General features: G+C 43.1%; 1 protein-coding gene across 1 annotated transcript; it reads right to left on the bottom strand.

The window, feature by feature from the left end:
- Positions 1–15,267: 15,267 nt before the first annotated feature.
- LOC102402503 (solute carrier family 2, facilitated glucose transporter member 3-like) lies at positions 15,268–16,842 on the bottom strand. Its single transcript, XM_044931681.2, has one exon. The coding sequence runs from the start codon at positions 16,692–16,694 to the stop codon at positions 15,291–15,293; it is 1,404 nt and encodes a 467-aa protein (XP_044787616.2). The 5' UTR covers positions 16,695–16,842; the 3' UTR covers positions 15,268–15,290.
- Between the last annotated feature and the right edge of the window lie 4,250 nt (positions 16,843–21,092).

Below are 21,092 nucleotides of genomic sequence, written 5' to 3'. Positions count from 1 at the left end.
ATGGAGTGATTAGGAGCAGTTGGTCAAAAGACACATTGAGCAAGTCTTCCGTGTCTGAGCTTTGGATTGTTAAACTCAGGGAAGACTTTTAATATGTTTCAAAGTTACTGGAAGTGTAAGCGGATTGAGGAGAAGAAAACATGTTGCGTCAAAATGTGCCACAGTACTGAACTGGACGCTTAAAATATTTTAAGATGGCAAATTTTATGCTCTGTGGTATTTACTTCTGTTTTCCTAAATTGCTGCCATGGTAAATAATAGAGCCAACCTCACAGAGTTGCTTCACAGAGGGTTGTAGCAAATCTCATGGTGACTTAGTATAAATCACCATACAGTCATCTCTGCAGTCACCAAAACCTGAGGATTGTCAAGTCATTTATGTCGTCCCTGTATCCACAGAGGAGGAACCCACAGATATGGAGGGTCAACAGTATACAGGAGACTAACATCAGTATTCACATCACAAACCCTGTATAAGGGGAATCTTCACTATTGTTTGAGCACCAGTCAAAAAAGAGTCACAGTCTGCAGACTTGATCTAACCCCCCAAATCCCACCTCTTCTCACACAAACACAGACAGGTCCCAGCTCTTGTTTTCATCTAGAAAATGGGGCTCTCCACCCTCAGGCTGGAACAGGCTGACCCCTGCACTCTGGGGTTGCAGAGGTCTCTTTGGGAGAATGTGAACTCAGCACCCAGTCTCCTACAGAAGAGGGTGATCCGAGACTTACTGGATCCTTGAAGCAGAGCCTGGAGCACTGGGTCAGTCAGGGAGGCTGAGGTTAAGCCATGCAGGGCTGGAGCTAAGACATCTCCAAGAACTGAAGCAGGGAGTCCTGAGCATAGAAGACAGTCCTTACCCTGGGGTGTTGGGGTGGAGATGGGGCTGGGCGGGCGGAGACCATCTGCTGTGTGGCTATCAGCCCTGACTCTTCTGTGGTTATCCTCAGGGGGTGGTTCCAAGATGGTTTGTGTGTGCGTGTGTGTGTGCATGTGTGTGTGTATGTTAAAAGACACGTAATATAAAATTGACTAGTTTAATCATTTTAAGTGTGTGGATCAATCACGTAGGGCTTCCCTGATGGCTCAGCTGGTAAAGAATCTGCCTTCAATGCAGGAGACCTGGGTTCAATCCCTGGGTTGGGAAGATTCCCTGGAGAAGGGAATAGCTACCCACTCCAGTATTCTGGCCTGGAGAATTCCATGGACTATACAGTCCATGGGATAGCAGAGAGTCAGACACGACTGAGCGACTTTCACTTTTCAGTCAAGTTAAATACATTCACTTTTTGTGCAAACAAACCAGGACTTTTTCTTCTGGCAAAACTGAAATTCTACCCATTCAACAACCCCCCTTTCTCCTTTCCCAGTTCCTGGTAATTACCATTCTACTTTCTGTCTCTATGATTCTGACCACTCTAGGGACTTTATTTCAGTAGAATCAATCAATATTTGTCCTTTCCTGGAAGGCTTATTTTACTTGGTAGAATGTTTACTAGGTTTATGCATGTTGTAGCATGTGTTAGAATCCCCTTCTTTTTTAATGCTGAAGAATACTCTATTGTGGGCACATACCACATTGGCTTTTCCATTTTTTTTTTTTTTTTTGATCAATGAGCACTTGGGTTGCTTTCATGCTTTATTTATTGTGAAAAATGCTGCTATGAACAGGAGTGTAAAAATATCTCTTCCAGAGTGTGTCTTCAATTCTCTTGGATATAGCCTCAGAAGTAGAATTGCTGGATCATATAGTTCTAGGATTTTTATCTGCTTGTGATAGAGAAAATGTTCACATATTGAGATATGGGGAATTCAATTTGTCTTATACATGGTTCAGTCTGAACTGTGTGTGAACTAAGACAGCCTGTCAGTCCCTCACAGCACATCTTCTTTAACCACTGAAGTAGAGAGCATCTGTTTTGAAGATAAGGCTGATAATTCCCTTCTTGTGGCATTCATGTTAACGCCTCCTGAAAGCTAAGATTCCCTGCCCAGACACCAGGGTCCTATAGTCTCCCTATGTCTGTCTCTTGAAACCTTGAAGGAATGTACCCTGTTATATTGATGTATGTTCTTTTTTTGGATGAGGATAAGAATGTGCTGAAATCCATGCTTTAATGGAGCAGTTAGTCAGAGCTATTTCCGAGTGTGTCCCCCAGACTCTAATACTCATTTTGGTTCAAATAAAACTTTCCTATTCTCATTAGAGATTGTTTATTTTCATGCATACTTGAATTCTTTTGATCATCACAGACATTAGGAATAAAGGACTGTAAATCTGGGGATGCCACTCAAACTCTGCTCCTTCCCAGTCCTCTTACACCACTCAGCTTCCCACAGTCTGCACATGACCTGAGAACACTCGTGTGTGTGGGGGGGTCTTCCCTGGTGGCTCAGTGGTAAAGAATCTGCCTGCAATGCAGGAGACACAAAAGACTCGGGTTTGTTTCCTGGGTCGGCAAGATCCCCTGGAGGAGGGTGTCTTGCTGATCCTATTCATGACACCAGTTGTCTCACTGTTCACACTGTTCGCTGAACCCAGGGTAGGCAAGGCACAAGCTAAGAAGCTGGAAGGAGATGCAAGGAGTCATAGAAACTGCAGACACATTTATTCTGTCCTGGCTGGCATGGCAGCCATGACACAGCCTCTCTCCTGGATGATGCAGCAGCCATGACCATAACGTAGGTAAAATGGAGCCATAACATAACCTCATATAACATGACCATAATGTTGCTGCAATGTGACCCTCATGCAGCAGCAACCAGGGCTTTCATGGTGAAGCTCTTACAGGTGTCCTGCACACAGTAGCCCATGACCAGCTGAGTATGTCATGATGCATATAAGTACTATAAATGATCTCAGCTGTTCAGTTCAGTCGCTCAGTTGTGTCCAACTCTTTGAGATCCTATGAACTGCAGCATGCCAGGCCTCCCTGTCCATCACCAACTCCCAGAGTTTACTCAAACTCATGTCCATTGAGTCAGTGATGCCATCCAACCATCTCATCCTCTGTCATCCCCTTCTCCTCCCGCCTTCAATTTTTCCCAGCATCAGAGTCTTTTCCAGTGAGTCAGTTCTTCACACGAGGTGGCCAAAGTATTGGAGCTTCAGCTTCAGCATCAGTTCTTCCAATGAATATTCAGGACTGATATCCTTTAGGATGAACTGGTTGGATCTCCTTGCAGTCCAAGGGACTCTCAAGAGTCTTCTCTAACACCACAGTTCAAAAGCACCAATTCTTCACCGCTGAGCTTTCTTTGTGGCCCAGCTCTCACATCTATACATGACTACTGGAAAAACCATAGCTTTGACTAGACAGACCTTTGTTGGCAAAGTAATGTCTTTGCTTTTTAATATGCTGTCTAGGTTGGTCATAGCTTCTCTTACAAGGAGCAAGCATCTTTTAATTTCATGGCTGCAGTCACCATCTGCCAAGATTTTGAAGCCCAAGAAAATAAAGTCTGTCACTGTTTCCATTGTTTCCCCATTTATTTGCCATGAAGCGATGGGACAGGATGCCACGACCTTAGTTTTTTGAATGTTGAATTTGAAGCCAACTTTTTCACTCTCCTCTTTCACTTTTATCAAGAGGCTCTTTAGTTCCTCTTTGCTTTCTGCCATAAGAGTGGTGTCATCTGCATATTTGAGGTTATTGATATTTTTTCCTGGCAATCTTGAGTCCAGCTTGTGCTTCATCCAGCCTGGCATTTCACATGATGAAATCACTGCAGATGGTGATTGCAGCCATGAAATTAAAAGACACTTACTCCTTGGAAGGAAAGTTATGACCAACCTAGACAGCATATTCAAAAGCAGAGACATTACTTTGCCAACAAAGGTCTGTCTAGTCAAGGCTATGGTTTTTTTCAGTGGTCATGTATGGATATAAGAGTTGGACTATAAAGAAAACTGAGCACAGAAGAATTGATGCTTTTGAACTGTGGTGTTGGAGAAGACTCTTGAGAGTCCTTTGGACTGCAAGGAGATCCAAACAGTCCATCCTAAAGGATATCAGTCCTGGGTGTTCATTGGAAGGATGATGTTGAAGCTGAAACTCCAATCCTTTGGCCACCTGATGGGAAGAGCTGACTCATTTGAAAAGACCCTGATGCTGGGAAACATTGAAGGTTGGAGGAGAAGGGGATGACAGAGGATGAGATGGTTGGATGGCATCATAGACTCAATGGACATGAGTTTGGGTAAACTCTGGGAGTTGGTGATGGACAGGGAGGCCTGGCGTGCTGCGGTTCATGGGGTCGCAAAGAGTCGGACATGACTGAGCGACTGAACTGAAGGTGAAACTACAGAGGGCATGGCAGCTCACTCCAGTGTTCTTGCATGGAGAATCTCATGGACAGAGGAGCCTGGTGGGCTACAGTTCATGGGGTCACTGAGAGCTGAGCGCGACTGAAGCAACTGAGCACACACACACTCTCCAGTGTTGGGGCCCCCAACCCAGCAGGACCCCAAGCAGAAGAGGGGCTTAAAGTCTCTGATGTTAATTCAAGCTACACAAGCATTGGATAAGCAAGGTGCCTGTGTCCAGTCTTGCACAAACGGATGGAAGGGGATTAAAAGGATGTGACTTGGTCCTTTCTCCAAGGAGCTCTTGGAGAGCTCCTTGTTTGCTGGGAGAGCTGAGCTCGCAGGCAGGGAAGTGATACGTGATGTCAGAGGTCAGGAGCTCTGCTCCTTACGAAGAAAAACCTGGAGCAGGAAATGGAGGGGTGAAGGGTGGATGGGGGTACTGCTGAAGGGTTTACTAGATTCTGGCCTGCATCAAATGTGCTAAAACACTGGGCACAGACCTTCAAAATGGGGCTTAAATGTAGTAGTTGGCTCTTTGTTGTTGTTGATTAGTAGCTATGTCGTGTCCGACTCTTGGTGACCCAATGGTCTGTAGCCCACCAGGCTCCTCTGTTCATGGAATTTTCCAGGCAGGAATACCGGAATGGGTTGCCATTTCCTTCTCTAGGGGATCTTCCTGGCCCAGGGATTGAATCAACGTCTCCTGCATTGGCAGGTGAATTCTTTACCACTGAGCCCAAATCTGGGACGTTACACTTGACTTTTACACTAACTGACAAAAAAATGGAAGTATAATCCACTTAAAATAGTCTAAATTAAAAAAAAAGTTCAACCACACAAGATGTGAAGGAGTGGCTGAAGCTGTGTGGAGAGTTTAGTTCTTTTTTGTGGCTGAGTAACTGTTTGCAATGAGCAAGCTAATATTTTTCTTTCTTCCCCTGGTTGTTGATTACACCATGGTACTTTCTGGAGAAAATTGATCTTGTTGCACATGTCCAAAGCGTGCACTTTCCTCTATGCATATTATATTTTTAAAAGTTTACCACTAGAAAAGGAAGAAATGAAGAGCCCCAGGGTTAGTAGAAGGAAAGAAATCTTAAAAATTAGGGCAGAAATAAATGCAAAAGAAACAAAGAGACCATAGCAAAAATCAACAAAGCCAAAAGCTGGTTCTTTGAAAGGATAAATAAAATTGACAAACCATTAGCCAGACTCATCAAGAAACAAAGGGAGAAAAATCAAATCAATAAAATTAGAAATGAAAATGGAGAGATCACAACATACAACACAGAAATACAAAGGATCATAAGAGACTACTATCAACAATTATATGCCAATAAAATGGACAACGTGGAAGAAATGGACAAATTCTTAGAAAAGTACAACTTTCCAAAACTGAACCAGGAAGAAACAGAAAATCTTAACAGACCCATCACAAGCACGGAAATTGAAACTGTAATCAGAAATCTTCCAGCAAACAAAAGCCCAGGTCCAGACGGCTTCATAGCTGAATTCTACCAAAAATTTAGAGAAGAGCTAACACCTGTGTTACTCAAACTCTTCCAGAAAAGTGCAGAGGAAGGTAAACTTCCAAACTCATTCTATGAGGCCACCATCACCCTAATACCAAAACCTGACAAAGATGCCACACAAAAAAGAAAACTACAGGCCAATATCACTGATGAACATAGATGCAAAAATCCTTAACAAAATTCTAGCAATAAGAATCCAACAACACATTAAAAAGATGATACACCATGACCAAGTGGGCTTTATCCCAGGGATGCAAGGATTCTTCAATATCTGCAAATCAATCAATGTAATACACCACATTAACAAATTGAAAAATAAAAACCATATGATTCTCTCAATAGATGCAGAGAAAGCCTTTGACAAAATTCAACATCCATTTATGATCAAAACTCTCCAGAAAGCAGGAATAGAAGGAACATACCTCAACATAATAAAAGCTATATATGACAAACCCACAGCAAACATTATCCTCAATGGGGAAAAATTGAAAGCATTTCCTCTAAAGTCAGGAACAAGACAAGGGTGCCCACTTTCACCATTACTATTCAACATAGTTTTGGAAGTTCTGGCCACAGCAATCAGAGCAGAAAAAGAAGTAAAAGGAATCCAAATTGGAAAAGAAGAAGTAAAACTCTCACTGTTTGCAGATGACATGATTCTCTACATAGAAAACCCTAAAGACTCCACCAGAAAATTACTAGAACTAATCAATGACTATAGTAAAGTTGCAGGATATAAAATCAACACCCAGAAATCCCTTGCATTCCTATACACTAATAATGCAAAAACAGAAAGAGAAATTAAGGAAACAATTCCATTCACCATTGCAACGGAAAGAATAAAATACTTAGGAATATATCTACCTAAAGAAACTAAAGACCGATATATAGAAAACTATAAAACACTGGTGAAAGAAATCAAAGAGGACACTAATAGATGGAGAAATATACCATGTTCATGGATTGGAAGAATCAATATAGTGAAAATGAGTATACTACCCAAAGCAATTTATAGATTCAATGCAATCCCTATCAAGCTACCAAAGGTATTCTTCACAGAGCTAGAACAAATAATTTCACAATTTGTATGGAAATACAAAAAACCTCAAATAGCCAAAGCTATCTTGAGAAAGAAGAATGGAACTGGAGGAATCAACCTGCCTAACTTCAGGCTCTACTACAAAGCCACAGTCATCAAGAGAGTATGGTACTGGCACAAAGACAGAAATATAGATCAATGGAACAAAACAGAAAGCCCAGAGATAAATCCGTGCACCTATGGACACCTTATCTTTGACAAAGGAGGCAAGAATATACAATGGATTAAAGACAATCTCTTTAACAAGTGGTGCTGGGAAAACTGGTCAACCACTTGTAAAAGAATGAAACTAGAGCACTTTCTAACACCATGCACAAAAATAAACTCAAAATGGATTAAAGATCTAAACGTAATACCAGAAACTATAAAACTCTTATAGGAGAACATAGGCAAAACACTCTCTGACATATATCACAGCAGGATCCTCTATGACCCACCTCCCAGAATATTGGAAATAAAAGCAAAAATAAACAAATGGGACCTAATTAAACTTAAAAGCTTCTGCACAACAAAGGAAATTATAAGCAAGGTGAAAAGAGCCTTCAGAATGGGAGAAAATAATAGCAAATGAAGCAACTGACAAAGAACTAATCTCAAAAATATACAAGCAACTCCTACAGCTCAATTCCAGAAAAATAAACGACCCAATCAAAAAATGGGCCAAAGAACTAAATAGACATTTCTCCAAAGAAGACATACAGATGGCTAACAAACACATGAAAAGATGCTCATCATCACTCATTATCAGAGAAATGCAAATCAAAACCACTATGAGGTACCATTTCACACCAGTCAGAATGGCTGCGATCCAAAAGTCTACAAGCAATAAATGCTGGAGAGGGTGTGGAGAAAAGGCAACCCTCTTACACTGTTGGTGGGAATGCAAACTAGTACAGCCACTATGGAGAACAGTGTGGAGATTCCTTAAAAAACAGGAAATAGACCTGCCTTATGATCCAGCAATCCCACTGCTGGGCATACACACTGAGGAAACCAGAATTGAAAGAGACACATGTACCCCAATGTTCATCGTAGCACTGTTTATAATAGCTGGGACATGGAAGCAACCTAGATGTCCATCAGCAGATGAATGGATAAGAAAGCTGTGGTACATAGACACAATGGAGTATTACTCAGCCATTAAAAAGAATACATTTGAATCAGTTCTAATGAGGTGGATGAAACTGGAGCCTATTATACAGAGTGAAGTAAGCCAGAAAGGAAAACACCAATACATTATACCAACACATATATATGGAATCTAGAAAGATGATAACAATAACCCTGTATACAAGACAGCAAAAGAGACACTGATGTATAGAACAGTCTTTTGGATTCTGTGGGAGAGGGAGAGGGTGGGATGATTTGGGAGAATGGCATTGAAATATGTATAATATCATATATGAAACGAGTTGCCAGTCCAGGTTCGATGCTGGATACTTGGGGCTGGTTCACTGGGACGACCCAGAGGGATGGTATGGGAAGGGAGGAGGGAGGAGGGTTCAGGATGGGGAACACATGTATACTGTGGTGGATTCATTTTGATATATGGCAAAACCAATACAATATTGTAAAGTTAAAAAAAATTTTCATAGAAATTGTACAGCATTGGGAATTCCCTAGAGGTCCAGGGGTTAGGACTTAGCAGTTTCCCTGCTGTGGTCTGGGGGTTCATTCTCTCATCTGGGAACTAAGTTCCCAAAAGTTATGCCAAAAAAAAAAGTACAAGGTCAAAGTCGTTTTGTCCACTGGTGAAATGTTTATGGCTGTAAATGCATCCCACATTCACACTCCATAGAGGCTCAGAGTGTCCTTGAGCCAGCAGACCCTTCAGTGCATGGAGGAATGCCACACAGCATCTATGTCCTGTGGTTACGATGACTCAGCAGCAGGAATGCTTTTGTCAAGAGTCTGGAAGGTGGAGGCTGTGGCTGTTGATCATTGTTCTCCTTCAAGCTGTGTCGAATCCCATATCCAAAGTATATGATAGATCCTAGTAGGGAGATGAGACGATGAGAAGGAAAAGTAGGCGCACTCCTCACTTACAAATGCCCAAGAGGCCTCCTATCATGGTGTCTGACACAGTTTAGGGGAGAGTCTGTAGGAAGATGGTTGGGTTTTGTCACTCAAAGGGTCTCATTATCCAAGGAAGTCACTTACCAATCACCATCCAGATGCCAAACAGGACCCAGATCCAAGAGGTCTTCTGCATCATCAAGTAAACATTCACAAAGATGCTCACCAGTGCAAGGACAGGCAAAGCAGGAACCTGTGGGCAAAGTCAGTTCATCCTTGAACACACCCCTGATGTCTGAAAGGGAGACCCACATGGGTGGGAAGTGTTAGTCACTTAGTCATGTCTGACTTTTGGGACTCTATGGACTGTAACCTCTTTTCATGGGATTCTCCAAACAAGAGTACTGGAGTGGATTGCCATTCCCTTCTGTAGATCTTCTCTATTGAACCTGGGTCTCCTGCATTGCAGGCAGATTCTTTACTGTCTGAGCCACCAGAGAAGCACACGTGGGTGGTTAGTCCCTCTGGATCTAGATGTATTCAGCTTATAGTCCTGTTCTGTGAGCTTCCAGTTGTGCAGGTCTCCCTTAATGAGAGATGATGAAGAAGCTGAGAACCAAAATGTTGATGCCCGTGAACACTTTGTAAACCCAGGCTGACTCATGAGTTCCCAGAGCCAGTACGCCTGTGGGAAAGATGTAATATGAGACATCCAAGATAACTAAATCCATAGACAGTTACCAAGAGCTGAGGGATTGGTGCTGGACAGATAAAAATGTCTGCTCAATGGGTATGGGATTTCCTTTTAAGGTGATAAAAATATTTGGAAACTCACTTGATAGGGGTACTCTTTTGCTATTTTGAGTTGGGTGATCTTGCTTACAGATTTGAAACATGCTTGGCCTTGAAATCAAATGTTTTTATTTAAAAATATATTTGGAACTCAATGGAGGTGGTTGTCCAACATTGTGAATATACTAAGTACCACTGAATTGTACATTTTAAGATGGTTAATTTCTTACGTGACTATCATCTCACAATATATACATCTACCAAATCATTACATGTATACTTTAAATTTGTACAGTGTTGTATTCATATCTCAATAAACCTGGGAAAAATAATAAAATGTTTAATTTTGTGCTATGCTAATTTCTCCTCAATTAAAACCACAATTTGGTCTCAATACAGAAGAGATACTAATAGGTCTAAGTAAATGAATCTCAGCCTGGGAATGATTTTGTCCCCTAAGGAACATTTGACAATGTCTCCAGATATTCTGATTTTCACAGTTTAGGGGGTGGGTATCACTGGTATCTAGTGGGTAAATGTCAGAAATGCTACTCAACATCCAACAATGATTTTCTAAAAAAGTTGAAACGCACACCCCTATACCTATGAATGATCCAACCCAAACTGGCAATGATGCCACGAATGGGAAACAATGGTCTATGTCTTGCCTTTCTGCCTCTCACATCAGAGACCATTCCAGCCCTAATCCCCCACCATTCTGCCACCCAAGCCTTTCCCACCCCAGCTCCCCCTCCACACTCTGCTCTTCCCATTCTTCTCTGACCCCTGACTTACTGGTGACCAGCAGCACCAGGCCCAGGGTAAAAAAGTCTGGGTACGTGGCCAGGAAAGAGGGCATATGTGGAGAGAAAGTTTCCTGTAACGCCTGCGAGATGTGGTTCCCAATAAGGCTGTCAAAGGTGTAGCTCCAGGCCCGGCTACACTGGTGGCGTCTGCAGTGGCAGAAGGAATATTCATGACAAACATAAGTAGATCCCTAATACGGCCATGGCTATATTTTTTGGGGGAGGGAACCCAAACAAAATACCTAATCACAAAGAGATTCTTTTCAAGGGCTGGGATGGGAAAACCCAGATGATTCACAAAATTGTGTGTGTGTGTGTGAGTGCGTACGCACTCAGTCTTGTCTGATTCATTGCGACCCCATGGGCTGTAGCCTTCCATGCTTCTCTGTCCATGGGATTTCCCAGGCAAGAATACTGGAGTGGGTTGCCATTTCCTAATCCAGGGAATTTTCCCACCTAGGGATGGAACCCACATCTCTTGTCTTCTGCATTGGCAGGCAGATTCTTTACCACTGCACCACCTGGAAAGCCTTCACAAAATAGGTCAGGTATTTAATATGCTAGGAGGAGATCAATGTTATGCAAGAAAATATCACAGGAAATTGGGACCAGGAGAACTGGAAAGTGAGACTAGAAATTTTAAAACCAGATATAAGGGAAAATTCTATGAAGGCAGCAGTCGAGCAAAGACTTCGAAATGGTGAAGGGATGAGCCCATGGGACATGCCTCCTTCTCACACACTCCCTACAGTTCCCTGACCCCTGGGTTCTTGGTCCATCATTTAAAGAAAGTAGGATAGAGATGAATAGAATGACATTGTGGGAGTTTCCTGCCACTGTTATCCTTTTTATCCCACAAGGTGGATAACAAGGTTCTCATGCATGAATGAAGAGTGAAGAACTAAATCCCGCCTCCTTGTTTCCTGATCTTAAATCCACAACTTCCCCTGATCCATCATCTCACTGATGGCTAAGGACAGTATGAGGTTCCAGTCAGTGATGAAGGCACGCAGTTGTCCCATGGTGACGTAGCTGTAGAGATACACAGTACCAGGGCATGGTACCTGGGCCCCAAACTCAGCATAGCAGAGCCCAGACATCACACAAGACAGGCCAGCCACCAAGAAGATGACAGTCGCTGGTCCAGCGACAGATAGGGCCACTGCACCTGTGAGTATGTACACGCTGGCTCCCAGGGTTCTGCTCACACCCAAGGCCACCAGGTCAAGGGTGTTCAGATGAGCTTTGGGACTCTCAGACTCCTCTATGGGTTCCAGTGGCCAACTGCCAACCAGCTTCTGAGCAAACTGTCGAACATACTAATGCAGCATCCTAGACATAGATGCGGAGAAGGCAATGGCACCCCACTCTGGTACTCTTGCCTGGAAAATCCCATGGATGGAGGAGCCTGGTAGGCTGCAGTACATGGGGTCGCTAAGAGTCAGACATGACTGAGCAACTTCACTTTCAGTTTCCACTTTCATGCATTGGAGAAGGAAATGGCAACCTACTCCAGTGTTCTTGTCTGGAGAATCCCAGGGATGGGGGAGCCTGGTGGGCTGCCGTCTATGGGGTCACACAGAGTCGGACATGACTGAGTCGACTTAGCAGCAGTAGCAGCAGCAGACATAGATGAGGAGGTTATGCTCTGTAGAAGAAACAAGGCACAAAGCCATCAAGAACGTCATCTGCCCTTGGCCCTGGAGTCCAAGTCCATAGCGCAATGGAGTTGTGAGGGGCAGGTGATAAAAGGACATATGGGGCAAGCTCTCAATCTCCGAGCTTTGGTTTCTACAAACACAAATGAAACTTTTAATACATTTCAAAGTTATTGGAAGTGTAAGAGGATTGAGGGGAGCAAATCATGTTGCATCAAAAAGTGCCACATTACTGAAATGGAAACAAACATTTTAAGATGGCAAAATTTATGCTCTGTGGTATGTTACTATCATTTCCTAAATTGCTGCCATAGTAAACAATAGAGCCAGCTTCACAGAGTTGTGGGTTGGACCACACCTGATCGTAATTTAGTATAAATCACCATACAGTCGTCTCTGAGGTATAACAATCTGGGGGTCCTCAAGTCCCTTACATCATCCCCGTGTCCACAGAGGAGTCCGCAGATACAGAGGGTCAACAGTATACAGGAGACTGACATCAGAATTTACATCACAAACCCTGTATAAGGGGAATCGTTACTATTTTTTCTTTCTTTCTTTTTTTGAAAGCAAGCAACATAATTTATTAAGTATGCAAGGCAACGCACTAAGGCTTTTCCATTTCATCTGCGCATAATAAACGAGTACGGCTATTTTCATTTGTACAAAACTCTCATATAAGAAACTTATTTAGGTTACAACAAGTACTGAGCAGCCACACGGTGTTTAAAGCTGATTTATTGTTACAGAGGAAGGTTCCCCCCACCCCCACCCCCCCACACAAAGCCAAGCCTGTGATGTTATGTATGTACATTCAGAATTTTATTTCAAAACAAAGAACTATAGCAACAATAATAGAAAAAATCCATTTGGAAATTATTCACAACCTGGTCACTGAGAACTGGGGAACATTCCATGCTGCACCACTGCCAACCTGCTGGTCTGAGGAGTCGGAGCAGAGGTGCAGCTGGAGGACAGTCCCCGGCCACGGCAAAGCCCTGTCCCAAGGCACTGCGAGTTTTGTACCCAAAGCCTCAGCAACCAGAGGGAATGGCGAGAACTTAGAACCAAAATACTGTCATAGGCGAGGGTTTGACTGAAGGGCTTGAAATATGTAAGCGCCAAAGAAGCTAAGGGAGATCAAACACCATATGAAGGAGGGATGAAGAGTGCAGTCTCCACTTCTAAAAATACTGGATGATTCTGGAAGTGGCTGTAAATGTAATCCCTCCATCTCTGGCCACCCCAGATCTAGAAGCTTATTGTCCCCTTAAGAATGCCCCCCTCTCCCCCATGACGCCCTTCCAGCGCACCCAGGAGGCATCATGTCCTGGTCTCACACTCTTTCCTGTCTTCTCCTGCTGTCTGAGTGGAGAGTGAGTCCTCCACTCTCAGTCTCAACATTTAGGGAGTTCTCTCTGTCCTCTCCAACAAGGAAAGGCAGCCAGATGGGATGGAACTCTGAAGTTTAAAAGAAAACCATTAATGCAGATTCCATCCAGCAGAGGCAGTACTGTTTACATATACACGAATGAGTCTGAACACATTATACCCAACAGGGGCCTTAGGAACCTAACAAGATAACCAGCAACTGCTTCGTGACAGTGCACACACGTTCACACTCACGTGTGGGCCTTGCCGCACATACACACAGACTGTCACGTGTGGTCTACAGGAAAGTTCAAGTCCCTCAGGGGGCACCTGACGTAACACCATGGTAACGTGGTAACAGGGGTAACTTGACATGGTAAACTGACATAAACAAGCATGAGATGACCCTCATGTAATAACACACATCAACTGGATAATAACTGTTCAGGAAAAACAATCGTCTTCCAGCGCTGAGGTTACAAATTCCAAGTTAGCTATAAACATCTCTAAGTTCTTTTAAAGCTATGGCTTAAAGCAAAATAAAAATCAACATCTAAAATCCTCTAAACAACAAACTGAAGAAATAATGAACCTCTACCAAGAACCAAGATTTTTGGTTGCTCACTTGAGAGGCTCTCCCACCAGATGGATGATAGGAATATTTTTTTTTTTAAAGTGAGTTCACTACAGAGAAGGAAGCTGTTTGGTCCAGTGAGGGGAGAGAGGATTTGTAGAAATAACCATCCCTTCTCTGGACTCCATCCAAAATTAGAACCCATAAACCCCTATTAACTACAATGCCCACCTTAGCAATAATCCTAGATTTCAAGTAATACTACATATAATCTTAAATGAAGAAAAAAGTTCCAAAGGAAAGTAATAGCTTCTTTATACGGGCACATGACTTTTCTGAGAAAGTTGAGAGTTTTGATTGGGAGGATAGAAATTGTTAAGAGGCAACGTGCAAACTTCACACATCCCATCATGCATCCTCCAATCATGCATGACCTTTCTCCCTAAATCTTTCTCTTCTTATTGCACCTTAACCTCTTCAGTATAAAATCTTCCACCCTTGTAACCTCTCCTGAAGCACCTCCCTCTAACCTCAATTTCCTTATGCTTTCATTATTTGGTAAAATTACTTTATATTAAAAAATAAATATTTATGCAATAAAACCAGAAGATAAATAAAACTCAAGTTAGCTTACTCAGTAGAGCTGTATGGAAGAGAAGAAGGAGCTCTTATGGAACCCCTCTCTGCCCCCTACTCTTGAGTGTACCTGCTTCCTGGTGAGTCTGAGGTTGGAGGAATGGTACCTTCTAGCCCACTCCCCAAAATGCCTTGAGGCAATTTTAGAACCTAAGGGAGCAGGAACTGGCCAGGTTGTCACATACCAAGCGGCCAATCCCTTCTGAAATGAAGGTAGGTTTACTTGGTCTCTCCTGAGCTGAAGAGAATGTCCAAGAAATGAAATTTTCAAAAGCCATTGATGACAACGACTAACCCCAGCCTTGGGATCCTCTGAGCGCCCATCGAGTGTGTGGAAGAGAAAGGAATGGAGTAGCAGCATTGAGAAACAGTCCTGGTTACAACCTGATGAGGTCAAGGCTGCTTTTTGTGACGGGAGGGAGGTGGGTAGGAGGTGTCCCCCGTGGGCTGGATGCTCCATGATGGGGCCTTTCTCACCACGGGTTCCAGTCTGCACCTACCCTTCAAAGGCTCGTGTAATTTCCTCAAAAGTCCTGCCACGGGTCTCAGGAACTTTGAAGAAGGTGAAGACCCAGAAGATAATGAGGAAGATGGTGAAGAAGAGGAAAACGTGGGCGCCTAAGTAGAATGAGGCCAAGGGGAAGGTCTGTCCAACCAAAAAGTTGGAGGTCCAGTTAGAACAACCAGCCACTGCCATGGCAGCCGGGCGGGGTCCCTGGCTGAAGAGTTCAGCCACAATAAACCAGGGAATGGGGCCTGGGCCAATTTCAAAGAAGGCCACGAAGACCAGGATGGCCCCAATACAGATAAAGCTCATCCAGCTATAACCATTCTTTAGTAACAAAGAAATCGTAATGAGGATGGAACAAAAAGCCATCCCTCCAAGGCCAGTCAGGTGTAGAGTCTTCCTCCCAGCCCTTTCCACCAAGAACACAGACACCACAGTGAAGATGGTGTTGACCACACCTATGCTGATAGTGGCATAGACTGGCTCCTGGACACCTGCATCTTTGAAGATTCCTGTCGAGTAGTAGATCACTGCATTGATCCCAGAAAGCTGCTGGGAGAGCTGGAGCATGATGGAGACAATGATGGGTTTCCGGTAGTTGGGGGCACGGAAGAGCTCTAGCACTGTGACTTGCTTCTCCCGCGACATCCGCACACTCTCATCCTTCATCTCCTGGATGTCCTGAGCCACATTCTTGGTGCCCCATAATCTCTGGAGGACCTCCTTTGCCTTCTCCTCCTCCTTTCTGTTAATGAGCAAGAATCTAGGACTTTCAGGGCAAAATGGAAGGGCAGCGCACTGGATGATGGCTGGTATGATGGTGAAGACCAGGAGCAGAGGCCAGAGATCTTTAGTCCCCAAGATGACTTTTAGACCAAAGATCTGGGCCACCAGAATTCCAATAACGATGCCCAGCTGGTTGAGAGTACCAAAGGCACCCCGCAGGGCAGTAGGTGAGATCTCTTCAATGTACATGGGCACAAATCCTGTGCAGAGTCCGCAGAAGAGGCCAATAACCAGTCGGCCCATGATCAGCATTTCAACCGACTCTGCCATTTTGCAGAATCCCATAAGGCAGCCGCCAGCTATGGCCAACAGGTTGACAATAAACATTGAATTGCGCCTACCAAATCGGTTGACAAAGAGTCCGATGGAGAAGGAACCGATCATACCACCCACGGAGAAGATGGCCACGGACAAGGACCACAGGAATGTGAGGAGCATGCTGGACGGGGGGGTTCCTGAGGACTTTTCCAAAGTGTAATTGAGAAAGTCCTTTATGATCTCCTCAGGAGCATTGATGACTCCAGTGTTGTAGCCAAATTGGAAAGAGCCTATGGTAGCAACTGAGATGGTGAAGATCAGAGGTGTGGTGACCTTTGCGGTCCCCATGGCCCTAATTTAATTCTTTTCAAATCTTCAATAAAGATCTAGGAGTGGGACTCCAGAGACCCCTCTTCCAGGCAGCAAAACCTCCAAAATGCCCTCTCTGGGTGGCAAGTTTTCCTCCAGGTCCTCAGTCTATTATTTCTATATTAAAGAGTCTAAGAAGAGTCTCACAACCTCTAGACTTGATCCAATCCCCCTCTCCCCACCTCTTCTCACACAAACACAACAGCTCTCAGTTTCTTCTGCTTTCATCTGGAAAATGGGTCTCTCCACCCTCAGGCTGGAGCCAGGCTGACCCTCCTGCACTCTGGGATTGCAGGGGTCTCTTTGGGAGGATGTGAACTCGGCGCCCAGTCTCCCGCAGAAGAGGGTGACCCGAGACTTACTGGATCCTTGGAGCAGAGCCTGGAGCACTGGGTCGGTCAGGGAGGCTGAGGTTAAGCCATGCAGAGCTGGAGCTGAGACATCTCCAAGAACTGAAGCGGAGAGTCCTGAGCACAGAAAACAGTCCTCACCCCTGGGCTGTTGGGGTGGAGATGGGGCTGGGTGGGCGGGGAGCAGTGTTACTATCAGCCCTGACTTTCTGCGGTTGGCAGGGTGGTTCTGAGAGGTTTTTTAACGTGTGGTAAAATACCCATAACACAAAATTGACCATTTTAGCCATTTTTAAGTCTGCAGGTCAGTTGTGTTAAGTACCTCCAAATTTTGTGCAAACTTCAGAAGTTTTTCATCTTGCAAAAACATCAGTTCTGTTCCATTCAATAGTAATTCCCATTTCCCGTTCACTGTTCCTGGCAATTACCCTTCTACATTCTGTCTCTATGAATCTGACCACTCCAGGTACTTCATTGTAAGTGGAGTCATTCCATATCTCTCCTTTCCTGTCAGGTTTATTTTACCTAGTTAAATGTCCGCAAGGTCATCCCTATTGTATCTTGTGTTAGAATTCCCTTTTTTTTTTTTAATGGTGAACAATAGTCTATTGTGGGTACCTACCATATTGGCTTATACATTCTTGATCAATGGAAAACTTGTGTTGCTTTCATGCTTTAGTTATTGTGCAACATGCTGTGAACAGGAATTTGCACATATCTCTTCCAGAGTGTGCATTCAATCCTTCTGCATACATCATCAAAAGTAGAATCACTGAATCAAACACTTCTAAGATTTTTATCTGCTTGTGATGGAGAAGATGTTCACATATTGAGGTATGGGGACATCGTTTTGACTTATAATACATGATTCAGCCTAAACTTTGTGTGAACGGAACCCTCACAGAATGTCTTCTTTAACAAGTGAGGTAAAGAGCATCTGTTTTGAAGATAAGGATGAGTAACTCCCTCCTCATGGCATGAGTGTCAGCACTCTCTGGGAGATAAGGCTCCCTTCCCAGTCACCAGGGAGCTGCCGTCTTGCTGTCTGTGTATGAAGTCTGTCTCTTTTGAAACCTTGAAGGAATACACCCTGTCATGTTGATGTATATGTCCTTTGCTTGGATGAGGTAGAATAATGTGCTGGATGACATGCTTCAGCAGAGCAGTTCCTCAGAACTATAGGGACACTGTCTCCCTTGCTGCAGTCCTCAATTTGGCTCAAAGAAAACTCTTTCCTATTTCAGTTATGTACTTTTCATTGATCATTTCTGTGGACACTTGAGATCAAGGACCTTAAGAAATATGAACTGTAAGACTTGAGATCCCACTCAACCCTGCTCCCTCCCAGTCCTCTTACATGACTCGTCTCCCCACAGTCTGCACCTGACCTGAGACACCCCAGTGTGGGGGCCTTCAAGCTCAGCTATGCACCAGCTTAACATGTCTGATGTGAATTCAAGTAACACAAACATTGAACAAGCACTGCACTTTGTTGAGTCTTGAACAGTTGATGGGAGAGGATAAAGGGGATGTGACTTGGTCTTCCTGAAGGAGTTCTGTCACTGGGAGAGCTGAGCACAGAGACAGAGAAGTGATACTTGATGTGAGAGGTCAGGAGCTCTGCTTCTCAAGAAGGAAAAGCCAGGAGCAGGAAGTGGAGTGGTGAGGGGGTGATGGTGTACTGCTAAAAGGGTTGGCTAGATTCTGACCTCCATCAGATGACCCACATGCTAAAACACTGAGCACAAACCAGCAACATGGGTCTTAAATATAAGTGGTTGACTATTACATTAACTTCTTTAAAAATTGAAGTATAGTTGATTTACATTATTGTCATTTTGTTTTTTAAAGCCAACCACACAAGATGGAGTAAAGTAGATTAAGCTATTGTGGAGAGTTTTAGTTCTTTTTTTGGCTGCGTAGTATACTATCATATGTATATATATATACACACGCACACACATAAAAATATTTATATGATATCTTCTTTATCCATTCATCTGACTTTCTTTTTTAAAAATTATTTACTTATATTACTTTTGGCTGTGCTGGGTCTTCCTTGTTGCACTTGGGCTTTTTCTAGTCTTAACAAGTGGGAGCTACTCTCTAGTTGCTGTGAACAAGCTTCTCAATGCAGGGGTTTTTCTTGTTGCAGAGCGTGGTTTCTAGCTGCAAGGGCCTCAGTATTTGCAGGATGTGGGTTCAGTAGCTGTGGTTCACAGGCTTAGTTTCCCCATGGCATGTAGGATTTTCCTGGACTAGGCATCTTATATCTGTGTACCCTGCATTGGAAGGTGAATGGACCACTAGGGAAGGCCTATCCATTCATCTGTTGATGGATACTTAGGTTGCTTCCATTTGTTGGCAATTGTGAATAATGCTGCTATGAACATTGAAGGGCATGCATCTTTTCAAATTAGTGTTTTTGTTTTTATTGGATATATGCCCAGGAGTGGACTTGCTGGGTCAGATGATAGTTCTATTTTTAGTTCTTTGAGAAACCTCCATATTGTGTTTTACAGTGTGTGCACAAATTCACATTCCCAACAAAAGTGTATGAGGGTCCCCATCTGTCCAAATCTGCCTTCTGCTCTCCTGGGTTTTGTCTTCATATGTGGTACTGGAACTAATCCATCTTCCCAAAGTATGTCTCAATAACTGGCAAGTAGGTTTATGGTATTGGGTCATTATGTTACCTCCCCATTACAGAGTCAAGAGATCCATGTTAGAAGGATACCAAGATAGCTGGTGGCAAAGTCTTTGGGAATCTTGGTTCCTAGCCCAGGGGTATATGTAAACAGAAATATACTTAGAAATCCATAAGCTGCCATTGCTCAAATAACTGAAGAAACCACAGAAAGAATTGTAGCACAACAGATATACCTAAAACCCTCAGCCAAAGTAAGTTTTAGAGAATAGAATTGCCTTAGATTTTCTACTGGCCAAACAAGAAGGCATCATACTATTACTCACATGGCTTCTTTGACTTACATTACTACCTCAGAAGACATTGAGACACACACAGAAAAAATTTTCCAAGGGGCAAAATGGTTGCAAAATGTAACACAGACTGACCCTTTCAATGACCTGATTAGCTGGTTCTTCTTGGGACTGGGCTAATTTTCCACACTGCTTTATAGATGATTATTGTTTTAATATTATTATCCTTTCCCTAGCTATCAAGTTACTCATGACATATATCCCCATCTGCTTAAAGTCTTCTGCTCAAACCACACATACAAACGATTGTACAGGAATCTGAGATGATGGATCAAATGTATAATCTATAAAATGGCTTCCCATGTGGGTCCGTGGTAAAGAATCTGCTTGCCAACGCAGGAGATGTGTGCTTGATCGCTGGGTTGGGAAGATCCCCTGGAGAAGGGAACGGCAACCCACTCCAGTGTTCTTGTCTGGAGAATCCCATGGACAGAGGAACCTGGCGGGCTACAGTCCATGTTTCAAAGAGTCAGACACAACTGAGTGAATGTACCCACACCCACACCCACACATCTATAAAACATTTCTCCATCAGTGTACACGTTTACTGCCTTTTAATTAATTTACCCAATTATAAAGTTCTATACATTATGTACTGTTTTAATACAAATACTTTACATAGATACACAGTTTATGAATATTAATACTTATATGTATTAATTACATATAAATTAAATATAAAGATACATACATATTTAGAGATATAAGTTTCTTTGTTGTGTTTTGCAAATACTGTATTTTTTACTTTTTTACAATTGAAGCTTTGTGGCAACCTTGAGTCATCAGATGATGGTAAACATTTCTTAGCAATAACATCTTTAAAACTAAGGTCTATACATTGTTTAATTAAAGACAGTGCTATAGCACACTGAACAGACTACAGTGTAGTATAAAGTAGCTTATATGCACTGGAAAAACAAAGAATTGTGTGACTCTCTTTATTGCCAATTCTCCTTATTGCAGTGGTTTGGAACCAAATCTCCAAGGTATGTCTACATTAACTCTCCACTTTGGGTCATATCATTTA

Source organism: Bubalus bubalis, chromosome 18 (assembly GCF_019923935.1).
Source record: "Bubalus bubalis isolate 160015118507 breed Murrah chromosome 18, NDDB_SH_1, whole genome shotgun sequence".
NCBI classification, from domain to species: domain Eukaryota; kingdom Metazoa; phylum Chordata; class Mammalia; order Artiodactyla; family Bovidae; genus Bubalus; species Bubalus bubalis.
The sequence above is the reverse complement of the archived record's forward strand: the minus strand, read 5'-3'. Positions and strand labels throughout refer to the sequence as shown.

Coding starts and splice junctions, on each gene's coding strand:
- LOC102402503 (XM_044931681.2), bottom strand. CDS start 16,694: ATGGGGACCGCAAAGGTCACCACACCTCTGATCTTCACCATCTCAGTT.